Source organism: Grus americana, chromosome 2, assembly GCF_028858705.1.
Source record: "Grus americana isolate bGruAme1 chromosome 2, bGruAme1.mat, whole genome shotgun sequence".
NCBI lineage: Eukaryota > Metazoa > Chordata > Aves > Gruiformes > Gruidae > Grus > Grus americana.
Window position 1 is genome coordinate 51,806,356 of NC_072853.1, and position 24,534 is coordinate 51,830,889.

General features: G+C 42.5%; 1 protein-coding gene across 2 annotated transcripts in view; it reads right to left on the reverse strand.

The window, feature by feature from the left end:
- The window catches only part of CABLES1 (Cdk5 and Abl enzyme substrate 1), a 74,059-nt gene that overhangs the window by 34,686 nt on the left and 14,839 nt on the right, over positions 1-24,534 (reverse strand). For both annotated transcript variants that reach the window (XM_054816022.1, XM_054816021.1), the window contains exons 2-3: positions 2,766-2,837; positions 434-526 (exon numbers count right to left, since the gene is read on the reverse strand). In XM_054816022.1, coding sequence (XP_054671997.1) covers positions 434-526; positions 2,766-2,837 — 165 coding nt within the window. The remainder of the gene's footprint in view (positions 1-433; positions 527-2,765; positions 2,838-24,534) is intronic.

A 24,534-nucleotide genomic window follows, 5' to 3' on the forward strand; every position in this document is an offset into this window, starting at 1 on the left:
TGTAACGTCAGAATTTCTATTGACCTGCTTCCACATTTGAAATGTCCTTCAGCCATTGCTAAACTTGTTCCGGGCAGGTTTGGCCGTGTACCCCTCTCACACTTAGCACCTGGCATTACCCTCAAAAAAATACAAACAGATTGTGCCTAGTTTACTCTGACTGATTTTCATTTTACACAAGTTATTTGTGTTATGGAGACACAGGTCTTAATAATCCATAGGCTAACACTTCCATTGACTCATACGTCACCCAAGGAAGGAGCACGCATTGCAGCCTGCACCTTCACAGACTATTTTAAAGGCCATTACTACGTATGTGGTACGTGGTAAGTGGCAAGGACACGCCGTGCTCTTGCACGGGGATGCCGACCCTGCCCTTTCCCCCACGCCCCGTGGATTGCCTTTGCAGAAGCAGCCTTTGGATGCACAGTACCTGCCGTTTCTGGTATCGTGTTGCCGCATGTTCTTGATAAAATGAACCTTCTTAAAGTTCTTTGGTCTGGGTGATCCTGAGAGTGTCCGACATCTGAAAATTAAATCAGTTGGGGGGGGGGGGGGGAGAAAAAAATAAAAGTACTCAGTTCCCTGCTGTACGGCCAAAAGTCTACACAAAGGCAGGAAGGAAAGACGAGACAAATGATTCAAGTTGCCCTGTGTTAGGAATCAGCAAGAACAATAAAGACAATAAGTCTGGAAATGTGACAGCTCAAATAAAAAAACTATTTAAAATAATAATAAGGCACCACCACCCCTCCCTTTACACAAAAAAAACACATCATAAAAAAAATCTCAGCAAAATAAAACTTCCTGTAATCTGCCATGACAGCTTAGCCCAAGCTTTCAGAGGAAAAAAAAAAATTAAACTAAACCAAAACCTGGTAAACATGCAATTTTCCCCCTCACACCAACACCCGCACTTTTGTATCCTCCTCAGCTATTGATAAAGGAGATACTGAGGAAAGTTCGGTTTTGTCTTAATTTTAGAAAGATTTAAAATCTCTCATTTGCAAGGATAATTCCTATTTGCTTTTAAGTCTAAATACTACTTTTCACATTCCTGACAGCATACAAAACAACTGAAAATAAAATAAATTACCTCAGGAAGAAAAAAAACCACCTTTCTTCAAAACATTAATCCTTAAATCTATTTTACATCTGAATGCACTTTTTAAATTGCGGTTAGAGAAAGAAATTGCCAGAGGGAGGAGAGATGAGACAAACAGCAATATCCCCCCCCCCTTCCAGCCTTGCTCTTTTTTAATCAGCTGAAACCGCAACGCATATGAAAGCTTTCTCTGTTTCATCTCAGTGCTGTTTTGCTGCAAGGCACAGCACAGCACGCCGCACCGGAGGTAACTCCTGTGCTCGCTGCACAGCCAGGGCTGCTGGACCACAGTCGCTGCACCCTCCGTGGGAGCTAAGGGACAGGCATCCTGCACCGGCACGTGGGACCAGCGCAGTCCCTGTGAGTTGAGCCTCCCTAACCTATTTTTCCTGTCCTCTCCTATGCATAGACAGAGCTCAGCAGCTTCCCAGCCCCAAGAGGTCCTTTTGTTGGACTGAAACCACAGACCGCTGGTCCCAAACTAGCAGGGACTGCCAGTCCCCATTGCTGTACCCAAACGCCATCATGCTGCTTGGGCACAACCCAAGGGAGGGACCCCATCACTTTGTCATTTCTGCCTTCTTCCTGGTAGTAAAATCCTTGAGATTCCCTCACCCACTGGTTGCAATAAGCCTTGTTAGCGTCTTCAGGGGAACGTACCATTAAGAGAGAGGCTCTACCACCAAACCATACTTTGTTTATATCTTTTGCCAATTATACGTGCTTGAATCATTCATGAGAATGCTTCATAACATGCTGGTAAGCATTCAACAGTAGGCTTGGTAAAAATAATCAAGCCTTGGTAATAGGCCAGTTGGTACAGCCTCTGCTATTAAGTCTTTGCTTCAAGGTGGGGAGAGACAGCTAATCTGCATATGGATAAACAAGGCTATAGGCTAAACATCTATATAAACCAGCTGAATTGCGGGTCCCAAGATAAAGAGATATTCAAAATTAAGCTGCTGCCTTGCCGAACAGCTGACCTGGAAGCATACCACACACTGGTCAGGTTACTGATCAGCCCGTTTCCGAACTGTTAAGCAGTTGCTCCATTTTCCATCGCCCCAGAGGATTGCCTAGTGACTAATTACTGCGGTTCCCAGAGAAGCTGTGGCCTCCTGGATGCAGAAATAAAACCACACTGAAGCTGCTCATATAACAAGGATGGGGGCAGATTTATTAGTGAGGTAGCAGTCACAAACCTACTAGCCAACACAGAAAGACAGTAATGCTGGCTATCAAAATAAGATTGCATGTGCTGAGAGAACAAATTATAAAAATCCATAAAAAATAAGAATACTAAAAATACTAGCCTTCAGAACCTTCCTTTATTAAACCAGCTGTACTTACTTTTTAAAGGTACTGCGTTAGAGGCTAGTCATTCGTGTTAGTGACAACTAAACTTCTCTATTAATCAAACTGAATTTCTATTTCATGACATTTTTTAAAAATATTGACTTTTTATTTAATAACCTAAAGCCAAGGAACATGTAATTCGTGTCACCTACCACCTTGCAAGGGTGCGTGAGGTTTCACTTTGCCCACTATGAAGAACATCCTCATGTGAACACCCAGCTACTTTCCAACACACGCAGGGACAGCAAGTCTGTCCGTGCACATGCCTTACAGACAAGTAACCAGAGAGAGTAAATAAAATGACCTCCGCAGTGGGGCATTTTCCTCGATGTCCTCCAGAGTCTCCAGAGAAGATCGCTGGGAGATCAGCCGACGTCTGCAGAGAAAACAGAACACAAAAGATCACCGTGGGTTAGAGGGCATGAGAAAGTCTTCAGAGCTGTTATTTAGTAAAGCTCACAAACTGCTGAACTGAGCCGTACCTTGGGATATTAATCAATTTTGTTCTGTTCTGCTTACCTTACTAAATCAATTTGATCCCAACCAGAAGCAAACTTACTCCATACAAGCTTCTATAGCAAAACAGAAGTTGACACTTCCCAACAGCTCCTCCTCAGTTTGCGCTTTCAGGTTTTCCTTCCTTCAAGGCTTTAACACCCACCTAACACCAGTCCCACACTTACTGTGGTATAGCCTGCAATGCTACAAGTACAGTTCTTTGATAAAATAATGCAGACACAGATCTACAGAGACTGCCTGTTGTTCACGCTGCCACAGGGGACACTTTTCTTTGCCCCTTGCCCTTTTTACCAAGTCAATGTCACTTGTTTCTCAGTGATGTCCATCTCGTCATTCCTGTGAGGAGTGACTGAAGAGAGATGAAAGATGACGGAGCCAGCAGCACTGGGCACAAACCAGCAGTTTAACAGTGAGCTCTGACCATCTCTCTGAGCAGCACAGATGAGTTTAGTCCTGTTTTAAACCAGTTTTCTATGGCCAAGTCAGATCCCTCCTCCACCTTCAGTGAAATGAAGTAAGGAAATCTTAGCATTTCAAAGACAAAACCAGTCCTCCAAAAAACACCATAAATACAAAAAATAAATGTGCAACATACAGCCCACCTGCAGGCACATAATGAAAAATTAGGCTGGCAATCATCAAAACGACCCCATTGGTGGGCATTAAGCAGCTGCGACAGCCAGCAGAGCCAAGGCGTTGTGCCGCAGCATCTGGAGTCTCAGCACCCATCACTGAGGTGTACAGCACCTTGCCAGTGATTTTATGAGTATGAACTTAAATGATAAAAGTCCTCATAGACTAATACTATTTTTTTCCCCAATTACCTTAACGCGCTCCCCACCGAACTGCCTTACTCCCTTGATCTGCAAGCAAAGAGTTTCCAGAATCTCAATGTGTTCTGAGCACCCCCCGTGCTTGGAAGGGTGCTCATTAATTTATTCCTGGGCTGTATTTTCACAATAAATTGTTTTCTCTGATGCCAGTATAAGCAGTTTCTAATCCTTCTTGCAATTTGTTAGCCCCTCCAGTTGTGCTGCTACAACTGTTCCTGCAACCATGCTGCAAATCTGATTACCGAAATGTTTTTCAGTTCAAAATAACCCTGAGGTTCAGTGGCTCAGTTTATTACTAGTTCAAAAAAATAGATTTCTATCACTAACCCCCAGACAACACATTTCAAGACAGTTTCAATGTGTATGTGGCTTTTTGTGTACTTAGAAAATCATAAAAAACTCCTCAAACAAATTACAGAGCAACTAAGTGTGAAGCGTAATCCTCTTAGGAAAATATGCAAACCTAAATCCCCTCAGGCTTTGTCTAAACTAGAATTTTAGAAGATCTGGTGCAAGATAGGATACACCTTCAAAATGCTAAGAAAAAATAAAGTCTGTATTTCAGAGTGTGCTGAACTCACTGATGTAGACAAGGAAGAAGAGACCAAACATATGTCTCCTGTGCCCACGGGTGCTCTCTCAGCTCCATTCAGTCAGAGGACACAGAGATGCTCTTATAGGAAGAAATTCAGATCAGGAGGAGCTCCTCCTCTGTTTTCAGTTACATCAGTCCATAAACACAAGTTGGAAGTTTCAACTACCAGCACCACTGATGTAGCAGATGATAGCTGTTGCTTTTTAATACCTCTTTATATGTCATTAGCTTAATAACACACTTAAATGATGGCACCCTCCCATCTCGTGGTGTCACAACACCAAAAGCATACTTGCCTGTTGTTAGTCAAAGAGAGATAAACAACAGTACAACCTTGCCACCTTCTTCGTATTAAATTTATCAAAATAGTCACACAGTATTTCCCCACAATGCCTGTTAGATGCCGTAAGGCGTTTGTACAACACCAGATGCATATACCAGCTGCCACTGCAACCCTCCTCCAAGCCTCTCCTCGCCCAAAGTTACGCATCATCTTCAACTTCACTGCCAATGGCTTGGCGGAGATGGGTTTCAAGATCCTGTATTTGCATCTGTTATTAAGGCAGATGGCTTGGTTGGCAGAAATACACGCAACTGCATTTCATCAGCTCCAGGGCAGCTTTAAATGCTGGTCATCCAGTTGCCTGCTGACTGTTCAGATTCCTCTGGCTTCCCTTGCTGGTCTCAACTTCTTAAACCCAGCACCAGGGATGTTGCCTCCTGGTCTTTGCTTGCTAATCTCAAATGCAACACAGGCTGACTAGGAATTGCCCCTCTTGGCACAAAAGATCTCACACTGATTTTCACGGGTAGTGATTTTGCAGTATTTTGGGGACCTAACACAGCAAGTCAGTCTGCACAAAGAAGGGGGGGGAAGCTCTTTGCTCACCCAAGCTTGGGAGAGGAGCACCGATACCTGAGCTCCCTGTTAACTCAACTAGTGTGAACATAAACATGACTCTGGATAAATTTATTCATTCATTCATTCAGGAAGAAAGCAGATAAACTCCCCCGAATCATCAGCAGTGAAGAAGGATGGGTGACACAGACACCTGCAGCGATATAAATGGGGCCTGCCCCAGCCCAATCCCCTCCCTGTGCTGGCATCGGTGGCAGTGAGAGCGAGGATATCCAGTCCAGTACCCAACCCAGCTGAAAACTGCCACATCTTTCACCTCTCCCCAAAATCATTCATTTTCATTGGTTCAGCTCCCTGCACAATCACAGGGGCACCGGTGAGGTGGATTTGCAGCAACTGCTGAAATCAGTTTACACTGCCTGGGAATTGCACCCTCTTTTCATTGAAGCAGCTCAGCCGCAATGAAGTATATGTAATTATTCCACTTTATCTTAAATCTTTATTTCAAGACCTAATTAAGATGACCTAAATACCAATATTTTATAAGCTTTCCACAGCTGGATATTATACCAGAAATGCCAACTAATGAACCTACCTGCTGTGAACCATGTCATATCCTGTGCCACACACATAGGAAGAAAAACAATTTTGGAAAAGCAAAGCTTTTGAAAGGGTGTTCCGGGGAATACAAGCAAAACCAGTTTTTCATTGTCTTCATTAAAAATTAATTGCTTCAACTGGTATTTAACATTTAAATTAATTTATCATCTATCTTTCTTCAACCAAGCAGTCAAGGCTTGTCTATACAACTTCAAAAAGGGTTATTTTTCAAAAATTGATTAATGTGCTATAGCAGCTGGTATATGTAGACACTCGCACTGAAACAACCCAAATTGTTTTACATCACATATCACCATCATTCTGATGTAAAGCCATGTTGATACCTATTTTATAATAAAAAATGCCCTATTTCAATAATAATTAGGGGGAAATCCTTCTATTGTTAAGGAAGAGTATCTCTATGCAGACCAAAACAAAATAGCACTATGTGACTCATATAGGATTCAGGCTTTGGGATGAGTTTTTAGGCAGATGCATTTTCAATATAAAATGATTTAAAACTTGTGCAGAGTAAATGTCAGCCAGCTAACACTCTAAAATACGATTGTCCTCAATAACAAAATTAAAGATGTTTCACGAAAAATGTTAATTTCTCCTAGTTCACGCAAAGCCTTAAAAAAATTCCTCCTAGTTTAACTACCACATCCTTGGTATACCAAACTCGACCCTCTCTGCCTGCACCCCCCCACACACAGAAGAAAGCAGTTTAGCTCTGGAAAGATGATGACCTCCTAGTTCTAACAATCAGCCCCTGGAGGACATTGTTGGTCACAATCTCATTCAACTTACGGATTTTTTTGTTTTAAAATCATGTAATACCACTCTTCCTTAAACACCTATCTAAAATATTTTTCTTTCTATTTCCTCCCTGTTCCCTGTGCAATTGTTACATGAGCCCAGAAATAACCAATACCCTACAAACAAATTCCAATCCCAGTTCAAAGAAAGAGACTAAAGAGATGTTTAATGCCCTGGTATTTTAAACTGTTTTCTAAGATATTCATGACCCTGTTTGCATACTGGATTTATCTTTGGCCAGCTGTCTGAATCTCTGTGGAAGTTTCTTAAAACCTAAAATGGTGTCTCCATTTCCCCTCTCCAAAGTCAGATTAATATTTGGTCAGTTGCAAAAATGAAATAAAATACAAGGACAAAAAAAGAAATAAAATACAAGGACAAATAAAATTTTGGTCTGTAACCAAAACAGCAAATAGTCAAAGTGAGTAGACTGCAAGAAGATTCACTGTAACCAACACATCAATCAGTGGAAAATTATCTTCACTGTCAATTGCTGCAAAATACTCACCTGAATTATGTTGAACATACAAAATCTTAAGCCCCATAGACAGGAGGTGATAAAAAAATGGAGCTGCAATCAGAGCACTGGATAAATTCATCCAGGAAGGAAGGAAGGAAGCCGATGATAATCCAAGAGATAAGGAAAAATAAATCCATGTGTAATGACTTTGTAGCACAGCTACAAAACCAGAAAGAAGCAGCTGCATTTTAAATACACCTAATTTTTGTGAAAGTTGTGGGTGCAGATCCCCCGCTTCTGTTAAGATTACAAGCCTACAACGGCTGAAGCCAGTAGCATGGGTGCCACTGGCTCCCAGAACAAAAGCATCCCTCAGGACAAGCTTCTCCGCTTTGTCAGGGACAACTGAATCCCTTCAGGGATGCAGTGATGATGGGACACATGAGCGCTAACCATCTGAACATGTGCCAACTGCGTTAACACTGACGGGAGAACTTGGGAGATGTTTCAGCAGCTGAAGACTGTTGGTAGTTCACGTGCCCACTGGGTCACCTCCTTCCTTCAGGTGGCCTGGGAAAATGAACGTGCATGAACAAGAGCACCAGACTGCCCGGCATTTGTAAAATGTTGAATTGCTTATTTTCACTCTGCCTTCATCACAGAAGATGTATCCTATGCGCAGGAAGACTACCTTAGATATATACAGAAGGGGAATGAAAAGAAAGCCATTATAAAACTTGCAGAAATGGGGAATGAGATCAGGATACCTGTAAGAACACCTCAGGGCCTGCCTAGAGGTGTAAGTGGAGGGGTTCCCTCTGCCATCCATCCACCCTTCTGCAGGGTGCCAGCTCTATACTCAAAGAGGAGCTCTTGCCCAAAAGCCAACCTACTGTTGCCCAAAATCCAACCTAGTCCTTTGCAAACACTCCCTGGGGAGTTACCAAAACATGCTCTGGTCGTGCAGTTCCCTTAGGCCAAACCAGGCAGAGCATCACCTTGATCCTACCTCTGTAGGAACAGTAACCCTAGGGCTGTTTTTAAATTGTGCTTCATATTGTTCCCTCTAGCACCAAAATGGGTTGAACAGTAAAAGGAAAACAAGGAGAGTATTCGATGAGATCTAAGATCAGGCTTCTAGGTGCTAGAATTGGAAAAAAAAAAGTGATAAGTAAATATATATATATATACACACACACACATACAGAGTTCTGGCCTATAGTCCACAACAAACCCTGGCTGTTCAGTATTTTAGTTCCTTCAGCACACGCTGGCCACAAACGTATCTTCCAAGCAACGCTGAGTTTTGAACAAGGTACATTTACCATTTTCCTCCCTAACCCCTCTGGAGTCAGGACTTGGGTACAAACAGGACCGCCGGTTCCGGCTCTCCCCTGGTCCAGGGGAGCAGGCAGTCAGCAGAGAGTGGCCAGAGGCAGGCAAGGCCCCAGCCCCAGCGGCCCCAGGCAGGCAAGGCCCCGGCCCCAGCGACCCTGGCCACTTCCTCACCCTGGGGAAACCTAAAAGCCCCTTCTCTCCGACTCCTCCTCAGCCTGCCAGCTGAACGCCTATGCCCAAACTCCCAGGCTAAGCTGCTGTCAATTAATACGCTCTTCTGCAATATTATACAAGACATCAGCTGTGCATGAATCCCCATTCACTTCCTGACCCCTGACTCCATGACCCAGCATGAACCCAGATGAAAGTCCCGATAATGAGTCACCTCTCGCCCTCCCTCTCTAGTTTTTACTGGGATTCCTATGTTGCAGCTCATTTTCTTCCTATCTTTTGCCAATATCACAGGAAGACAAACACAGGAAAAACAAACCCTGAGACTATTAAAGATTATTAAGGGAAACAGAGTTTCCAGGAGCTACCCAAACCGATATAAAGCAGTATTTAATTGTGTGCTATCATAATTACGCAGCAGAGCCTTTCTCTGCAAAGAACATCAAACTCCATTTAGGACTTCCAAGCTGCGCAGCGTATTGGCAAGGCTGCCCACAACAGGCATATAAAGCATCTGGCACACGCAGAAAATGGGGTATTTTGTTAATTCAACAGCCCAACCCAAACATACAGAGAATATACCAAGAGACCTCCATTCAGCTGTCACCCACGTGCAGGCAGGATGCAAACACGGTTCAAGACCACAGCCTTCTGCAGTGGGCTGTGAAGGAAAGTCTACGACGCAGAAATCCTGAGCTAGCAGGACCCTCAACAACTTGCCCCTCTTGGCCTACATATTGCAAGGAGAGAGTCCTTCAAACCTTAGGCTAGCGATCATTAGGAGAGTAATGCCATGTCAAATACCTTCTCGGTCTCCATCAACCTTTCGGGGGTAAGCAGGAAGATGGGCAGAAAATAAGGGGATGAGGGGAGAGCTATGGCATGAACATGCCTCCATGCCAGACTCCTCCCAAACCAGATGTCCCCCCTGCACTGAGTATCCTACCTATATTGCCATCCAACTCCTCCTCCTAGCCTCAACCTCCCACAATACCCAAGGCAGAAGCTTCAAAATACACAGCACTCAAACTGCTGCCTGCTGACCTGTCTGCACGTAACATCTCGGCGTAAAAAAATACCTACATTGCCAGTCCAAAGGTAGGAATTTTTTTGTGTGTGTATCAATCACACTCATGTCAAATACAGAGTACAAACAGAAAGAAGGAATGAAGGAAATGAACATGACAATACTGAAATATCCCGCTGACCTTTCGTAGTGTGGCAATGCAACGTAATGTTCTGTTCACAAATTAATACGTAGCTTTACACATGTGATCCTTCAAATGGCCCACAATATTCTAGCACAGCTCTGTCCCAATGTCCCAGAGGAATCATCTGGGGCTGGTTCTATCAAATATAAAATAAGGAGTACCAGCACTGTGAAAAGACAGGGGACTGACTTACACTAGAATTGCTGAGAAGCAAGCTGTTCACTGACAAATCATTGGTATGATGTGAAAGTGTATATGCACATGTGCAGAAAAACAGAAGGTATAGTAGAACTGGGTTTGGGAGTTTTTTTAGCATATTGCACAATTCAACTTGATATATTAATTATTTGTCTTGCTAGAAGACATGCGTCTGGGAGAAATGCATTCAAAATTAGGCATTGATATTAAATATCTGGTGAAGGAAAAAAACAGGTTTGAGTCTAGGGAGAATGGAAGAGCAACCACCACATGTTGTTGATTCTGGAGGCCCTTTCATTTTCACCTTCCCCAGCTGGATTCCCAATTCACCGAAGACAGATCTTGTTTGAAACCTACCGTCTTCCCTCTGCAGGCAGCTGCCTCTGCGCCCAATCCTCCCACTGTTGGCTCTGCCCAAGCCATAATGAGGAGCTACAGCTGCAATTCAGTAAGATTCATTTAAAGACAGCAGAGCTCTCACAAATCCTGAAGCGCCTAAAATCTACACCCTCTATTATCTGTAACCAATGATTTACACATTCACTGTCTTCACTTTACTGACTCTGCAGCAACGTGATATCTTTCAGACGGCTTGTGCACAGTGATTTATTCTGAGTATGCCCAAACGCTGCCACAGCTATATTTCAGAACAGCCATTACCTCATAACCTAACACATATTATCATGGTAAGACATCAATGGGCACCAGCTTAATTAAAGACACTCACAACTAGCAAAGGCGCAAACAACAAGATTAATTATCTGTCCTTATGAAAACAAGATGCTTGCCAAAGCAGATACAATAGCACTGTAAAAACATACAAATTCTCCATCTTTATCTTCTTTTTCTACAGTAAAAGCCACACCATAATAGCCTTTGTCTGAACAACATTAATCTAACAGATTCTTCATGTGTCGTTTCTGCCTGACAAACTGCATTGCAAAACGATGAATATTTAGGTCTGTCCGCATGCAATGTTGCTCCTTAAAAGCCACATCCTAAGGATACCTATTCCTAAGAAAAGAAAAGAAGAATCAACACTTAAACTGAGGACACTACTTGAATAAACTGAGAACACTACTTGAGTAAGCCATACTGCAAAACCAGTTTTTGAAGTATCGAATCCCATGATGTTGTATTTCAGAGCAGCCAAAGTTCTGGAATTAACTAAGAAACTCACTTGGAAGTCAAGGCTATATGCAGTAGATACCATAACACATGGAAACACATATATGCACTACTAAGTCATCTGAAAAAAAGACTTCAATTCTAGCCTGCATACATAACTATGCAATTAAAACTGCTGCCTTTGCCTCTTTGTTTTCCTTTATTTCATTTGTGATATTTCTTAGGTTACCTACAGCCCAACCTCATATCCCTGTCTTGCCTCCCGATGCACATGTGCTATCTGGGAAAACATACTCTGCAATCCCACATCTTAACATTAGACTTAGAAGAGATCTGAACAGGGACAAATGTATCCTAGACACTGTGAATTGCCTGGATAATGAAAAAAAGAAAGTCTCCTATGTGAGCAGGACATAAAGACCAAACCAAATAAGCGCAAGCTAGCATGAGGCATTTCATGCATGAGATATGAATGCTGGCACAGGTGGTGGCAATCAGAGTGTTTACTGGTGCATACTTTGGATTTAGTTCTGGGCACATTTGCTACAAATTCCCTTGGGATCAGGTGCTTTTCCCGCCATCCTATTACATACGCAGGAATCAATGCCCTCCTTTCCCTGGCCATGCATTGCTAAACCCCAAGACAATTCATATGGTTCAGAGAAGTAAAACATTGAATATCTCAGATACACAATACTGAACATACTTTTGGATATCTCTGGTATCTGTGATAATGCAAGTCCAGTGCCATAATTTTTAATATTATTACATCCACAGGGATTAATGCCTTCTTGCCTGTTAGTTCACACACAGTCAGCTTTGATGCCGAAGACATTTGAGCACAAAAAGACATATTTACTTAAAATATTGCATTTGCTTATGCTGTACTTAAAAACATATTTGCAATAATGGAGACACGTTTCAAAAACAGTACAAGATCCATTATTAGGGTAAAAGAAGATCCTTGCTGTCCAGCAGAACTGCATCAACATGCCTGCCAGCTTGTGGGCCTGAGGCTCGCAAGAGAGAGCTTGGTTCTTCCCCATTCTTTCCACGAGGGACAGATTCTGGAGCCTACCAGCATAATTGCTCTGGGAAAAGCAAACTACCTCCTTTTTCCGTCCATCCCTGCCACTGTCACTGGACACAGCACCTTCTTGTTACCTGGCACTGGGCTGATCAGTGGTAGCAGAAGATTAGATCATTTTCTTCTCTCTCTGTTGAGGTCCCTTGCTCAGCATGGCATACTGTAATTGGCACACTCCCAGCCTGACATTGCTCTCTCCTGGTACAGATCTCTATGAAAAATTTAAACGTTTTCTGAAACCAGTTTACTTCAGTCAGAACATTTAGTCTGTATGCTTCGCAGGGTGAAAGACCAGCTACGAACTGAACACGATGGTATAGCTTATGACAGGTACACATACAAAGACCAATCATGGTTTAGAGGGTGACAGTTCAGAGATCGGATCTCTGCAGGGAACCCTCACTTCTCACTACTCCCAGTAAGCAAGTATTACGGGGATCCTCACAATACTGGTAACATTTGATTGTGGAGCTGTATCATTTGCTGACTGTTAAGGTATGGTGGTACAGTAGTGCCCAATATTTAGCGAAGCTTGCCAAGAAGCTTCTCCGCCTGTTTTCACAACAGAGAGTACCCAGCAGACACCCTAATGAACTTTTCATTGACTTGGCAAATGCAGCCTCCATCTGCGAGCTGCAGAACTGCCTTTCCCAGGATCAATACTTCCCCAAGAGCATACACGGCAATCGGCAGAGGCCGGAGGCTCAGAAAGCATCTCCCCTACTCTCTACTGCAAACAGCCTCTTCCAAGGGCACCGTCCCCACTCACTTGGGGAACATGCACTGCTCTGCCACCCCAGAAACAGCTGGATGTGAAGACCTGAAAGGGTCCCAAATTTATGGCCTTTTATATTCTTATATTCCCCACATACTGTCAAAGTGCTGGGTTATCAGATGTACAGAAATAATGCTTCTTCTGGTGATCTGCGCGGTATCCTACTTAGTAAATTACTTAGTGATAAAGGACTGAATTTTTCTGGGTGCCAACTAGTTGGTGGCCCAGCAAATACCCAGTACAGAGATATCAGTTTTCAATCAGGTTGGGGGGAAGAAAAACCCTCCTAGAAATTTGGACAATGCCCTCAATAACACGCTTTAATTTTTGGTCAGCCCTGAAGTGGTCAGGTAGTTGGACTAGATAATCGTTGCAGGTCCCTTCCAACTGAAATATTTTATCCTACTCTATTCTAAAAGCAGATTCATCAACACACCAGAAGTGAGGAAAGCTGCCAGAGGACTCTGCTAAGACAGCGTCTACTGATATTTTATATTATCAGAGCAATAAAAAGCATCTCATAGTGACAAGTCTGGCCAACAAAGTGCAGTGTAGAGGGCTGCTTTAAGACCAGCATTATTAGAAGGCAGCACAAGACCCAGATTTCACATTTACATACTTGGTGAGCTCCCCTGCCTTGGTTCACCCCTGTCAGTGCTGTGTTCGCTATGTCCACGTGGCTACGCTGCACCAGAAGAACCAGAGGCAGCAACTCAGGCAGATGCAAGAGCAGGCAGCCCTCTTAAAGCACACTGATTGCTGTACCAAGTAACTCCAGTGATGATGACTCACATGTTCAGCCTGTCTGCAGCACATCCAAAAGATATGCTGCATTCATATTATGCAATGAAGAAGGGAAGAGGTTGGCTGACCTATCCCTAATGTCACTGCGACCCACTTCAAATGCCTCTTTAGCCCTTGACGTGATCTAATCTAAAGTGCATATAAGAAAACAAATAGATAAAGCAATCATTAATAATATACCTGCAATTCATCTTCTGGTAGAGATGATTAATTGAGAACGGGTTCACACCCTAACCTTATGGGAAGTCTGGAGGATCTGAGTTACCCAGCTCTTCCCATCACAAACAGTTAACACAAACGTTAAGCCGCCCATGGTGCGTTTATATACCCTGTACATTACTTCAGATGGGGGCCTATACACATAGGAGGTGGGGGCAAAAAGTCTAAAAACGACAGTAAAGTCCCAGGAGGGGCAGTTTGTTAGCGGATCTCCCTTCTCCACTTCCGAGGCTCATCAGAGGCAGGGATGGCTTCCACAAGCCCGCATTTGATGATGTCCCTCTCCCTTGTCAAAAGGGATTGCCATAAGCTTTACTAACAAAGCATTTAGAAGGGTGTAATACGCCACTCAACATTTCCAAATCTTCCCAGCAGTCAAAGCTGGCTGCCCGAGGTGCCTGTCTCCAAATGTCTGGGAAGCACAGGGGCAAATCACAGCACCAGACCTGAAAGCCACCTGGCAGGGGAACCTGAGCCGATGCAGTGGTCAGTCCTCTCAAAGCTGAGAGGCCGTACCCTGACTATGCTAAGTACAACCTTAGGCAGAGTAACAGACCTTTGGATGGCAAATGCCATGACTATAGATGCAAAAATTTAGCTCTTCTTTAGCTGAGACTCTTTCTTTTGGGTGTTTTTTCTTGTTGGAGTTTCATTTGTTTATATACATGTACTTTTTAGATGGTTTTAGGAAGAAAAAACACTAAGCCGATGCAGAAATGGATATCTTTGATATTTAAGGCTTTGCCTATCTGCCTGGAACAAATCAATCACATTACCATTTCCCTAGGGTGAGCAGGCACAAGGATGAAACCTATGCGGATGTAAGCTAACAAAGATTTTAATTTTTTCTGATCTCCCCCTTCCTTTCTCTTCTCAAAAACTGCTGCACTTCGACCAGCACCCTTTAGAGACAAGGAGCCCAAGACTTTTTTCAGAGTTGCACTACTGCCTAGTCCTCCATCAATCGGAGGATTTTTCTTGATAACATAAAACAAGGCACTTTGTCATCTGACTCTGTGGCAATTTTAAAGCTCTGCAATGAATTGCAATGAACTTGCAGCTCGTTAGCAATGAATGCAGTTGATGAAAGGTTATGAGGAACCAAGGACAATTTTTACAGAGCATCTCAGGCAGTTTTTCCGGGCCATCAGCTCTCTTTTGCTAACCAACACACATATCTTGCACTCCTTAGAAAGTCAACTGCCTGTTTCCCCATAAAAACCCCCAAAGTATTTCCTAATGAAACACACAAAGAGTCCTTCTCATGCTAAGGGAACACATTTCAGGATTCTGTTCACATGTTCTACTAGGGGATGCTTTGATGTAATAGCATGGGAGAGAAATTTTGAAGGATTTACAGATTAATCAGCCAGAGCGAGGATGTGGGTTAGGACTGCTAGAAGCGTGCTCCTCTGGGATACTATCTGCAGCTCAACTTACCGCAAATGAAATGAACCATGCTTTGGGAATGCAAATGAAATAGGATGTCACAAAAAGTAATTCAATTTGGATCAGCAGGGTTTTAAATTTGGTTAGTTACCTACAAGATCTTTATTTAACTGTAAACCTGGCACAATACCTAGTATGATCACCAATTTGGACTTCATTTTACTGGTATTTTAAAAATTAGGCTTGATAACTCATTCTAACAGGTTTTCAGGTCACATCTATATTATATACATGTATATCTCTATGCACTTACACACATGCATGCTGTGTAACAGATTTGCAGAACAGTGGGATCTTTCATACACATAAAAACGAGGGTAAGATTTTCATTTTACATAATTTCACATATTATCAGTGTGGAAGAAATAAGTGGAACAAGACAGCTTATTAGTCATTCTCCATTTCAATCCTCAATAACCACAAAGAGAGCTTGGTTTTTTTTACTGCAGGCATTGTCTTACATCAAACAATTTGTAGATAAGAAAAATAAGTTCTCTTCCTGAAGGCACATAAGCAAGTATTTTGATATAAAAGATGAAACAGCATTAGAAATTAACTGTAACACTTCTTCCCTTCCCTAGCCACTAGAGTATGTCCATTAGGATGCATTGCTAATATATAACTGTATTATCCAGACTGACAAATTCTGCGCAGTCTGCTGTTTCAGTACCACAGAGCGCAAGCCATTTATAGCTGACTGCCTCATTCAAATGAAACAAGACAATTACCAGCTGTAACTTACACAATTAATACTACCGCTGCCAGCATTTTCAGCAGAGATTTGGTTCTTTTATAGCTCATTTGAAGTCTTTAGAGGACGTGTTATTAGTACATCTGTCCTGCTGTAAACATAATTATCATGCAAAATTCCATTTATCATGCTGATCAGGAAGCACTTTCTATCAGCCTTTCAGCTTGGGAACACTGATAAACAGGCAAGGGAATTTGACTGCCCCGGCTAGCTGGGACCATGCTCATCGCCAGGAGCATTTCCGTTGCTTTCCGACTGAGCCCATGGCAATTTTCTGAAGAGGCACGAGACTTGTGCTAACCTCCAAGCTTGGGGTACATCGTATTTGAGCTTGAGGTACGTCGCATTTGACGCTGCTTGTTTGTCTCACAGTTGATTTTATGTTCTCCTGTAATTCTGCGCTCCCTGCTCCTCTCCAAGACTGAGCAAATGCCTTATAGGTGTCCAGGCTACTGGAGCTGCCGCACAAGGAGTAGGCGGCAACCCGATTCAGCATGATCATGATCCTTTATCGGTACTATAAAACATGTCCATGTCATAGACAACAGGCAACACCTACTGCAATGCAGCATCACTTTTAATAAACAAAAATGGGCTTGGGCCAGGTGTAAACAGACATCAGTTAAACAGATGCCAACCCACACTATACTGAATTTTGTCTTAGATGGGTATGAGGTTTTAAAAAGTGAACACCGTTAAGACGTACCAAACTCTGGCACCTTACATGCAGAATAGCCCACAACCGGAGGCTTGATGTGCAGAGAAACTGTCCTTATAGACAACTTAACCTTCAGAGACCTACAGAACATCCTAACACCAAAATAAGATTAAATGAAGTAAAGGTCATCCCCTGCGTAGACCTCCTGCAAACTACAGCTTCATAATTGGTTTAAACCAGCCTCATTTATGCTAATAATCTGCTGCTGTGACCAAAAGGCACCGTGCTGCTTCAGCCATCTACCCATCCTCTGCATCATGCCAGCAGGACTCCTGCAGCTGGCCAAGTAAGGGAATTGATCCTGCTAACAAGCACACAGGTCAAAAAAAGCCAATTAGTGATCAGCTCTTACTGGGTTTTGTGAGGGAGGAAAAAAAGTGCTGTCCTCAACAGGATCAGCCCAAAACAATCCTCAAATCACAGCAACAGACTTGCTGTTCCTGCATCCCTGGTGGCTGCTCCCGTAGCTCCTGTCTGTCCCCAAGCCTTTCTCCATCGCAGCTACAGGTCCCACCTTCGAGTCAGCCAGTTAGCGGGCATCTAAAACAGCCACAGGGAACAGGTTTAGGCCAGACTCCTTCAAGCTCAACAGACAGAGATGTCAAATAGGCCTGTGGCCAATACTGCCCAGATTCAGCCTTTAGGTACCCGATAGCACAAGTCCAGTGCAGTTGATGGTCTCCTGCTTGAGGCAAAGAAAGCAACACAATGGTAGCAAAATGAGAACCTAATTTTTCTTTATCGGTTCAAACATTCTTTTTCTCCTTGATGTTTAAAAAGTGCCTGGCAGGACGTAAGGGACTCGCAGGATGCCCTGTGGCTGGTGGAATCATGCTCCTGCAGTGAAGGGCGGAAGAGGAGGAGAACAATTCCCAATGATATCAGAAAGCAAATGTTGTTTCAAAGAGAAATTATTTTACTGCTGATAAATGTGTGATAAAGTGTATGTTTTTTTTTTTTTAATGTGGGAGAAATTCATAAATCTAAACCAAGACAACTGCTATTGCAGGCTGACGTTGGTACATGCAGAACAACTGCATGTCCACGGAAACTACTAAATTCACTATGTTAATACATTCAGCCATTATGGATTGTATTTTAGGTAACTTATTCCCAGATCATTCTGATGTTTCATTTAATTTTGTTAAGACAGAGTGGCTGTGAGAAATGAGCTAGCACAGAGGTTCAATCAATTATTCTCTTTAAATTCAAGAACTGTGCATATCCAGACTGCTTAATTTCTCCCATACATCTGCATTTGCACATCTTTCTTCTCCGAAGAGCTTTCAAAAGCTCAAGTTTTAATCAGAGGACTATTTTTGATCCTAATTTTCCAAGCTGCAGTAAAGCTGCTTCATGACCTAATCTGATGGCAAATGTACCATCATTATCGAGTGGTTTCAAGCCAGTTGTACAATAACTAGTCATAATGTTTCTTATTTTTAATCACAGATATACCAGGTGCCTTGTGTCCAATTAGAGTTATCTGTCTGCAAACATCACTTTAACTGAGGTCAGCAAATGACTTGTTGAAGCAAGCGCTGCTGGGTGTGAATAAAATGCATTGCAGAACAGTGTCTGCACATCAACCCCTCGGCCATACTCCAGTGCAAAGGCAGACCTGTTTTCCCTTACACCAAGCTCAGACTTTTGCTAATAAAAATGAGCAGGCCAAAGAGACATGCTTAGGTTCGCAACAGCAAAAAAAAAAAAAAAAAAAGCACGACACAGCTCTGAGGGCAAAATTTCAGGCTGAAAATGCCAAGCAGCTCCAGCAATCAGGAACATGGACTACAACATTTGGGGGCAGAGGCACTGACAGTTGTTGGGTGTGAGGTTTTGACTCAATTACAAAATGAAAAATAATAATAATAAAAAAATTTGTTTTCATTTTAGCCAGTATTCTCAGCAAAATCAAAAAATCTCAGATTTTGCAGGGAACAGAGCATTTTGATTTGCCTGAAGCCAATGTTTCACTTTGAAATTATTTTTTTCTTATTATATATGCACACACACACATATATATTCATCTGCATATATGATATAAAAGACTCATACTCAGAAAAAAAACATGTTTTCCACAGTTTGAACATGTTACCTTTCTGAAGAATTTTGCTTCCTGAAAAAAAAAAAAGCTCTGGTTTGGCTTAACAGCATTAAAGATTGTGTTTCCAGGCAGACAGAAAATCTGGCTTTCCCACAGCTTCCCCCCTCTCCTCCACATTTAACAGTTCGTTGCGACCACAAGAAAGACGGCAACCACTGCTAAAACTTTAATCCCCCCCCCAAAGTCATAATCTTTATATAGTGAATATAATGAGCTTTCTCAGTGACATACTGCAACAATGTTTAACAGGATTGCATAAGCAAAGTTATATTTAAATCCACTGAAAATGCAACCCAATTCTCCCAGTCTGCTCTGGCGATAATTAATGACAGATTTCATTAATATTCACTTATCCAATTTTTTTTGCTAGTAGGCTTGTACCCCACTAACGCAACAGCAGAGAAGAAATCTCTTCTATTAAAGAAGCTCTGTTAGGCATTACAGATAACATACAAAGCATGGCCATGCTGTTCTCTATCCTCTATTACCCCTCAATTTTATTCTCTAGAAGCTCCTTCAGCAGCTACTTCCAGGCTGTAACCACAGGAGAAGCAAGAGGTTTTCTGCCACTGCTGTCAGGCAAAGCAGTGGAGGACAGAAAAGGAAAAAAAAAAATCATTTCAAAATATTTTGCCAAGTGGTCCAAACACTTACAGGTGGCAAGGTTTCCCTCCTCCTGCCCATCAGGCCACAGTGTGAAGCTGTACCAAGGCATCACCAAAACAACGTATTTATTCTCTATTACCATGTATTTCCTGAGCTGTCCTACCTCTCTTATGAGGAGTCACTTTGAATTTAGTTTTCCTGGTTATTTGCCACAAACATTTGAAAAAAAGAGTGAAGAGACCAAGCTGACAGTCATTTGAACAACCTGCTTAGCTTCACTTGCAGGCAAACAGCGTGCACCTTGCTTCACATGCCCCAAAACCACGTTTTCATGCTAAAGGATGGCAATTTTCTGAGCAACTCAGAGCATCAACTCTCTGAAACAGGCAACACCAAATTACCTATCCTATTCTTAAACGAGAACAGTCAAGAGACATTTTTTTCTTACGTCAATGAAACTGCAGTTTCCCGAGGCAACAGAAAGGGTGATGCCCCAAAAGACTGCCTCTTCAGGGCAGCCCTCGGAGTGCTGCTTCTAGCTCCGCACTTCACGCAAACTCAGAAAAATTACATGAAGCCATATCCTCCCAACCAGTCTCCCAATTCAGAGCTCACTACAAAATAAGTCTTGAGCCCAAATCTCTGCAGCATTTTGAGATCCTCCCAGCAATGGGGAAGGGACGAGGGAGTGAAGAGGAAAGCGGGAGGAAGAAGGAAATGGCTGCTTCCCCTTCCCAACCTTCTATTTCCTATGAAAGCTTTGCTCTCCCCTTTACACAAAAAGTAAAAACAGGAGCTACTTTCTTTTCCTCTTTCCTGGAAAAAGATGGACAAAAAAGCCCTACCCTCCTTTGCTCTTGCAAATATCCCACTCCGTCCCTACCAGGTTTGCTGGGGAGCTGGAGCCCTGGAGCAGCCGCTTTCACTGGGCTGCAGAGTCCTGCGCACAGACAACCTTCACTCCGAGCGTTTCTCATTTTTAATTCCCATTTGGAGCCCAGTGAACTACTCCACAGCATAACTAAATACCCATTAATTTTTTCACAGAATCAAGCCTTTAATTTTAAAAATATTTCTCTTGGTATCTGGAAGACGGTCATTTTAAGTTCTGACTGCACAGGCAAAGGATTTGACAGACCATACGTATATAAAAAAGATCACAAACTGAAAGGAAACTCAGTAATACCAATCTCCCAAGCTACTACAGCCAGTAACCCTGTCCAGTTCCACAGGGACTGGGGAGCTGGCCATGGCATTGCCTAATTTCATGAATATTCCAGAGGAGGTATGACCTTATTCCTATTCACAAACTACAACAATTGGAGAAAAATTCTTAAAAATAAGGGTCACAAATACAAGGGGCAGCTCTGCGTCCCATCCCAACTGTGACAATCTTGCAGTGCTGCTTCTTGGTTTTCAAGGTACTTTTACTATGGCCTGTAATTCTGTTATTGTCAAAAGTCATTAAGTCATTCAAACCCAGGTATTTTAATCAGACACTTCATGGCTGGCTTCGTACCCCGAAGACAGGGCTGCGGGCAGCAGTCAGCCCAGAGCCACCATAACCCAAGCGAGAGGTGGCTGTTGGGACTAGTTTCAGCAAGAGCTGGCAATGAGCTACTCGCAGGCACCGCCCCCGGTGTGACCATAAAACACCATTACGAAACCCGTACTCATGCAAAACAGGCAATTTTGAAAAAGCTCCGAGCTGGATTTGAACATCTCAGTCCAGCAGGAGATGACACCCCGTCTTGTGACAGGTTAACAACCTGTCGGGGATTTAGCACGCCCCAGAGCAGCCGGCTGGTTTTGTTGAGACAGGCAACGGTGCCAACCGGGTCACGTCCACAAGCGAGAAGCATTTTCAAAACAGGAGGCAATCGCCTTGCAGAAAAAAAAAAAAAAAAGTAATCATAAGAAAAGAAAATCAGAATTCCTTCCTGACTGATTTCAGTATTACAAATTTCTGGACAAAGAGAGTCCCCATATCCAGATCCCTCCCACAAATATAGCTGGAGAGGTGAGGATGAGAGAACAAAGTTAAAGAGTCAGGGGGATGCATAGCTCCCCTTGCATTTCTCTACACCTCCTCCTGTAAAGTCACAAACCGCATCGCTGGTCGTCAGGGTGTGTTGGCTTGTTTTCCAGTTTCGCATCTCCCTGGCTCCTGTTACAGGAGATGTCAGCGCAGAGGCAATTCACCACAGTCCTACTCCTGGGGGATGCTTCGGTACCGAGGTGCTTGATCTGCCCCAGCCCACCTGCGCTGTACCCAGCAGCATCTTCCCATGACCAGGAGTCCCAAGGCAGACGCTAAAAGCAACATCATGACAGGGACAGTTGTTACCACTTCCATGGTGGTATTCGGCATTTTTCGGAGAGCCTTACCTCCATGAAAAAAATATATGCAAGGACTTTACATGTGCATACGGTGCCTCCAGTATTCATTGCTGATTCTCCGAAAGCAGAAGGCACAAGAGACCTGTGCCTGTATTATCCATTTAAACCACAAATACAAAGCTAAAACATATTAAAAATGTATGAATTTCTGTGAATCCTTAGAGAGTCTTATTTGTGCCTTCAGGTATGTAGGTCTTTAAGGCTGCAGCTTCTTAAAGCTTTTTTTGATCTTGAAAGTTAGGAACTTTGTCAAAAAGACAGAATACAAGGAGATTATTAGGCTAGCATCTCCACCTCATCCCAGTAGTCCAGGAAGTTTAAAAAGCCTCTATCATACATTGCAAGACTTCGAAGTTGGTGATATCGGAATGAGTTCCTCTGCAACAAAGATGGAGAGGAGACATGGGATCCTTTATCGGATCATGTGATTTAGAACTGTTACTAGTGCTTCCAACTGTCATGAAAAAACATAAGAAAAATCTAAAAAACAGCTACTAAAAATTTTAAAAAACATGGCTCACTATCTGTTGTTTGCTCCTCCGTTTCCCCAAGCCAGGAGTGTGATGTGCATGCATATGCTACCTTTCAAACATGATTACCAAGTTCTGCCGAAGGCACTTGCATATGCAGGAAGAGAAGAAAAAAGTTCGAGTCCCTGCAAACAGATGCAGTGGATCTGGCTTCCCTACTCCATTCAATCTAAAAAGCTATCTGTTTCTGAGAGCGGAAATATCTAAATGTGGGGTTGTAAGAGAGCAGAGTCAGACCTGTGTGTTAGCTTAAATCAGCAGCTAATTCAGTTTAAGGTGATACTTTGGGTTGTAAAATAGTTGGACTTGTGAGTGCATTCACTTTGGCCAGCCTCTGCTTTGGGGCCAGTAATCCCTTTAATTGCCCCAAATAACCTAGAGGCACCTCCAGGCAGAAAAGTCTTTGCTCTATAAGCAACATCAGATACACAACAAAAAACTTAAAATAGAAAACCACTGGAAAAAAATCTGACAGCAGCTCATCACATTTCCTTTAATGACTAAGCATGTAAAGGGGAATATAAAGCGTGAAACGCTTTGAAAAAAATCTCAGTGCCCAGTATTCTCCTTGGTTGCTATAAATTATATTCAGCTTCTAATATTACAAGAACTAAATACGTGCATTCATTTGCAGAAACATCTCATAGGTGACCACTGAAAGCCCACTCTTGCCGAGATTTTAAAATATACCAGACTAATAACTGGAAAAAAGTCACTAATACCAATCATTTGATCCAATCCTGCAAAACCTCATGCACTTCAATATTCTAAACAAAGGTACTAACTGCATGACTAATGATGCACTTTTGCGGAAACCTCGGCTGATGGGGCTCGTGCTCAAATGAAACTATGAAACTGCTCATTTTGACTGTGTTAGGCAATGACTTTATAAGCCACAGGCACCAAGTTACCTGGGAGAGTAAGAGTGAATGTATCTGCAAGTGTTCAACAGCAAAAGTTAATTTAGAAATGCTTGTTTCAAACTAATCACCTCTTCCAAAAGATGCAATTAAATATAATGCAAGAGAAGATTTACTTTAGAACGGCCAGGGGGGGTGGGGGGTGTGTGTGAAAACACACAAAAATCTATGTTTCAAAAAAGTAATTAAGACATATTTCGATGGCACAGACATTAAATACAGACGTAACAACTCCGATATACAGATTTTAAATTATTTTCATGTGAAATGTCTAACCTTATAATATCACACATCTTAGATCATCTGACTTGTGTGTCTGTCTGCATATTCAGCATCACAGCCTCAAGCTGAATAAACACGGACGGAGAAGAAAGAGATTCTTGTTTCCTAGTAAAGCTTCTTGCATTAAAGAACTGAAAGCCGGGCAAAAGGCCCATTCAAAAATGTGTCACAAAACACTTTGCTGCAGACCTACTAGCTTTGTTGTGAGAGGGGAAGGAAAAAAAAAGGATTTCGAACAACAATATGGCCTAATGGGATTATGTATACACAACAGTTTCCCGTTTACAATATACAATACCCTACCAGGGAGTTGAACGCAAGCTCGAGTTTTACCTGCGCCTGTACCAGTTACATCATTTTATGACAGATATTAAGCAAACAGGGTACAGACCACAAAGCTGCTACCCAAAATATTTAATCTTCCAAGGAGGATATCAGATAAGCAATTAAAGAAACAATATTCCTCCCCAAAGCAATACATTTTATTATCTGTAAATACGTATCTCTTTTGGCTTTAAGTAGGAGCTCAGGAATCATACACTTTTGTAGTATACTTTTGGTAACTTAAAGCTGTCAAATTATATATAAAATAGTATCTGGATAAGTAATACACAGAAAATAGTATCCTGATAACAATACAACAATGTATGAAGACAAACTGCTTAGCATCCTTTTGAACTTGCTTGCATACAAA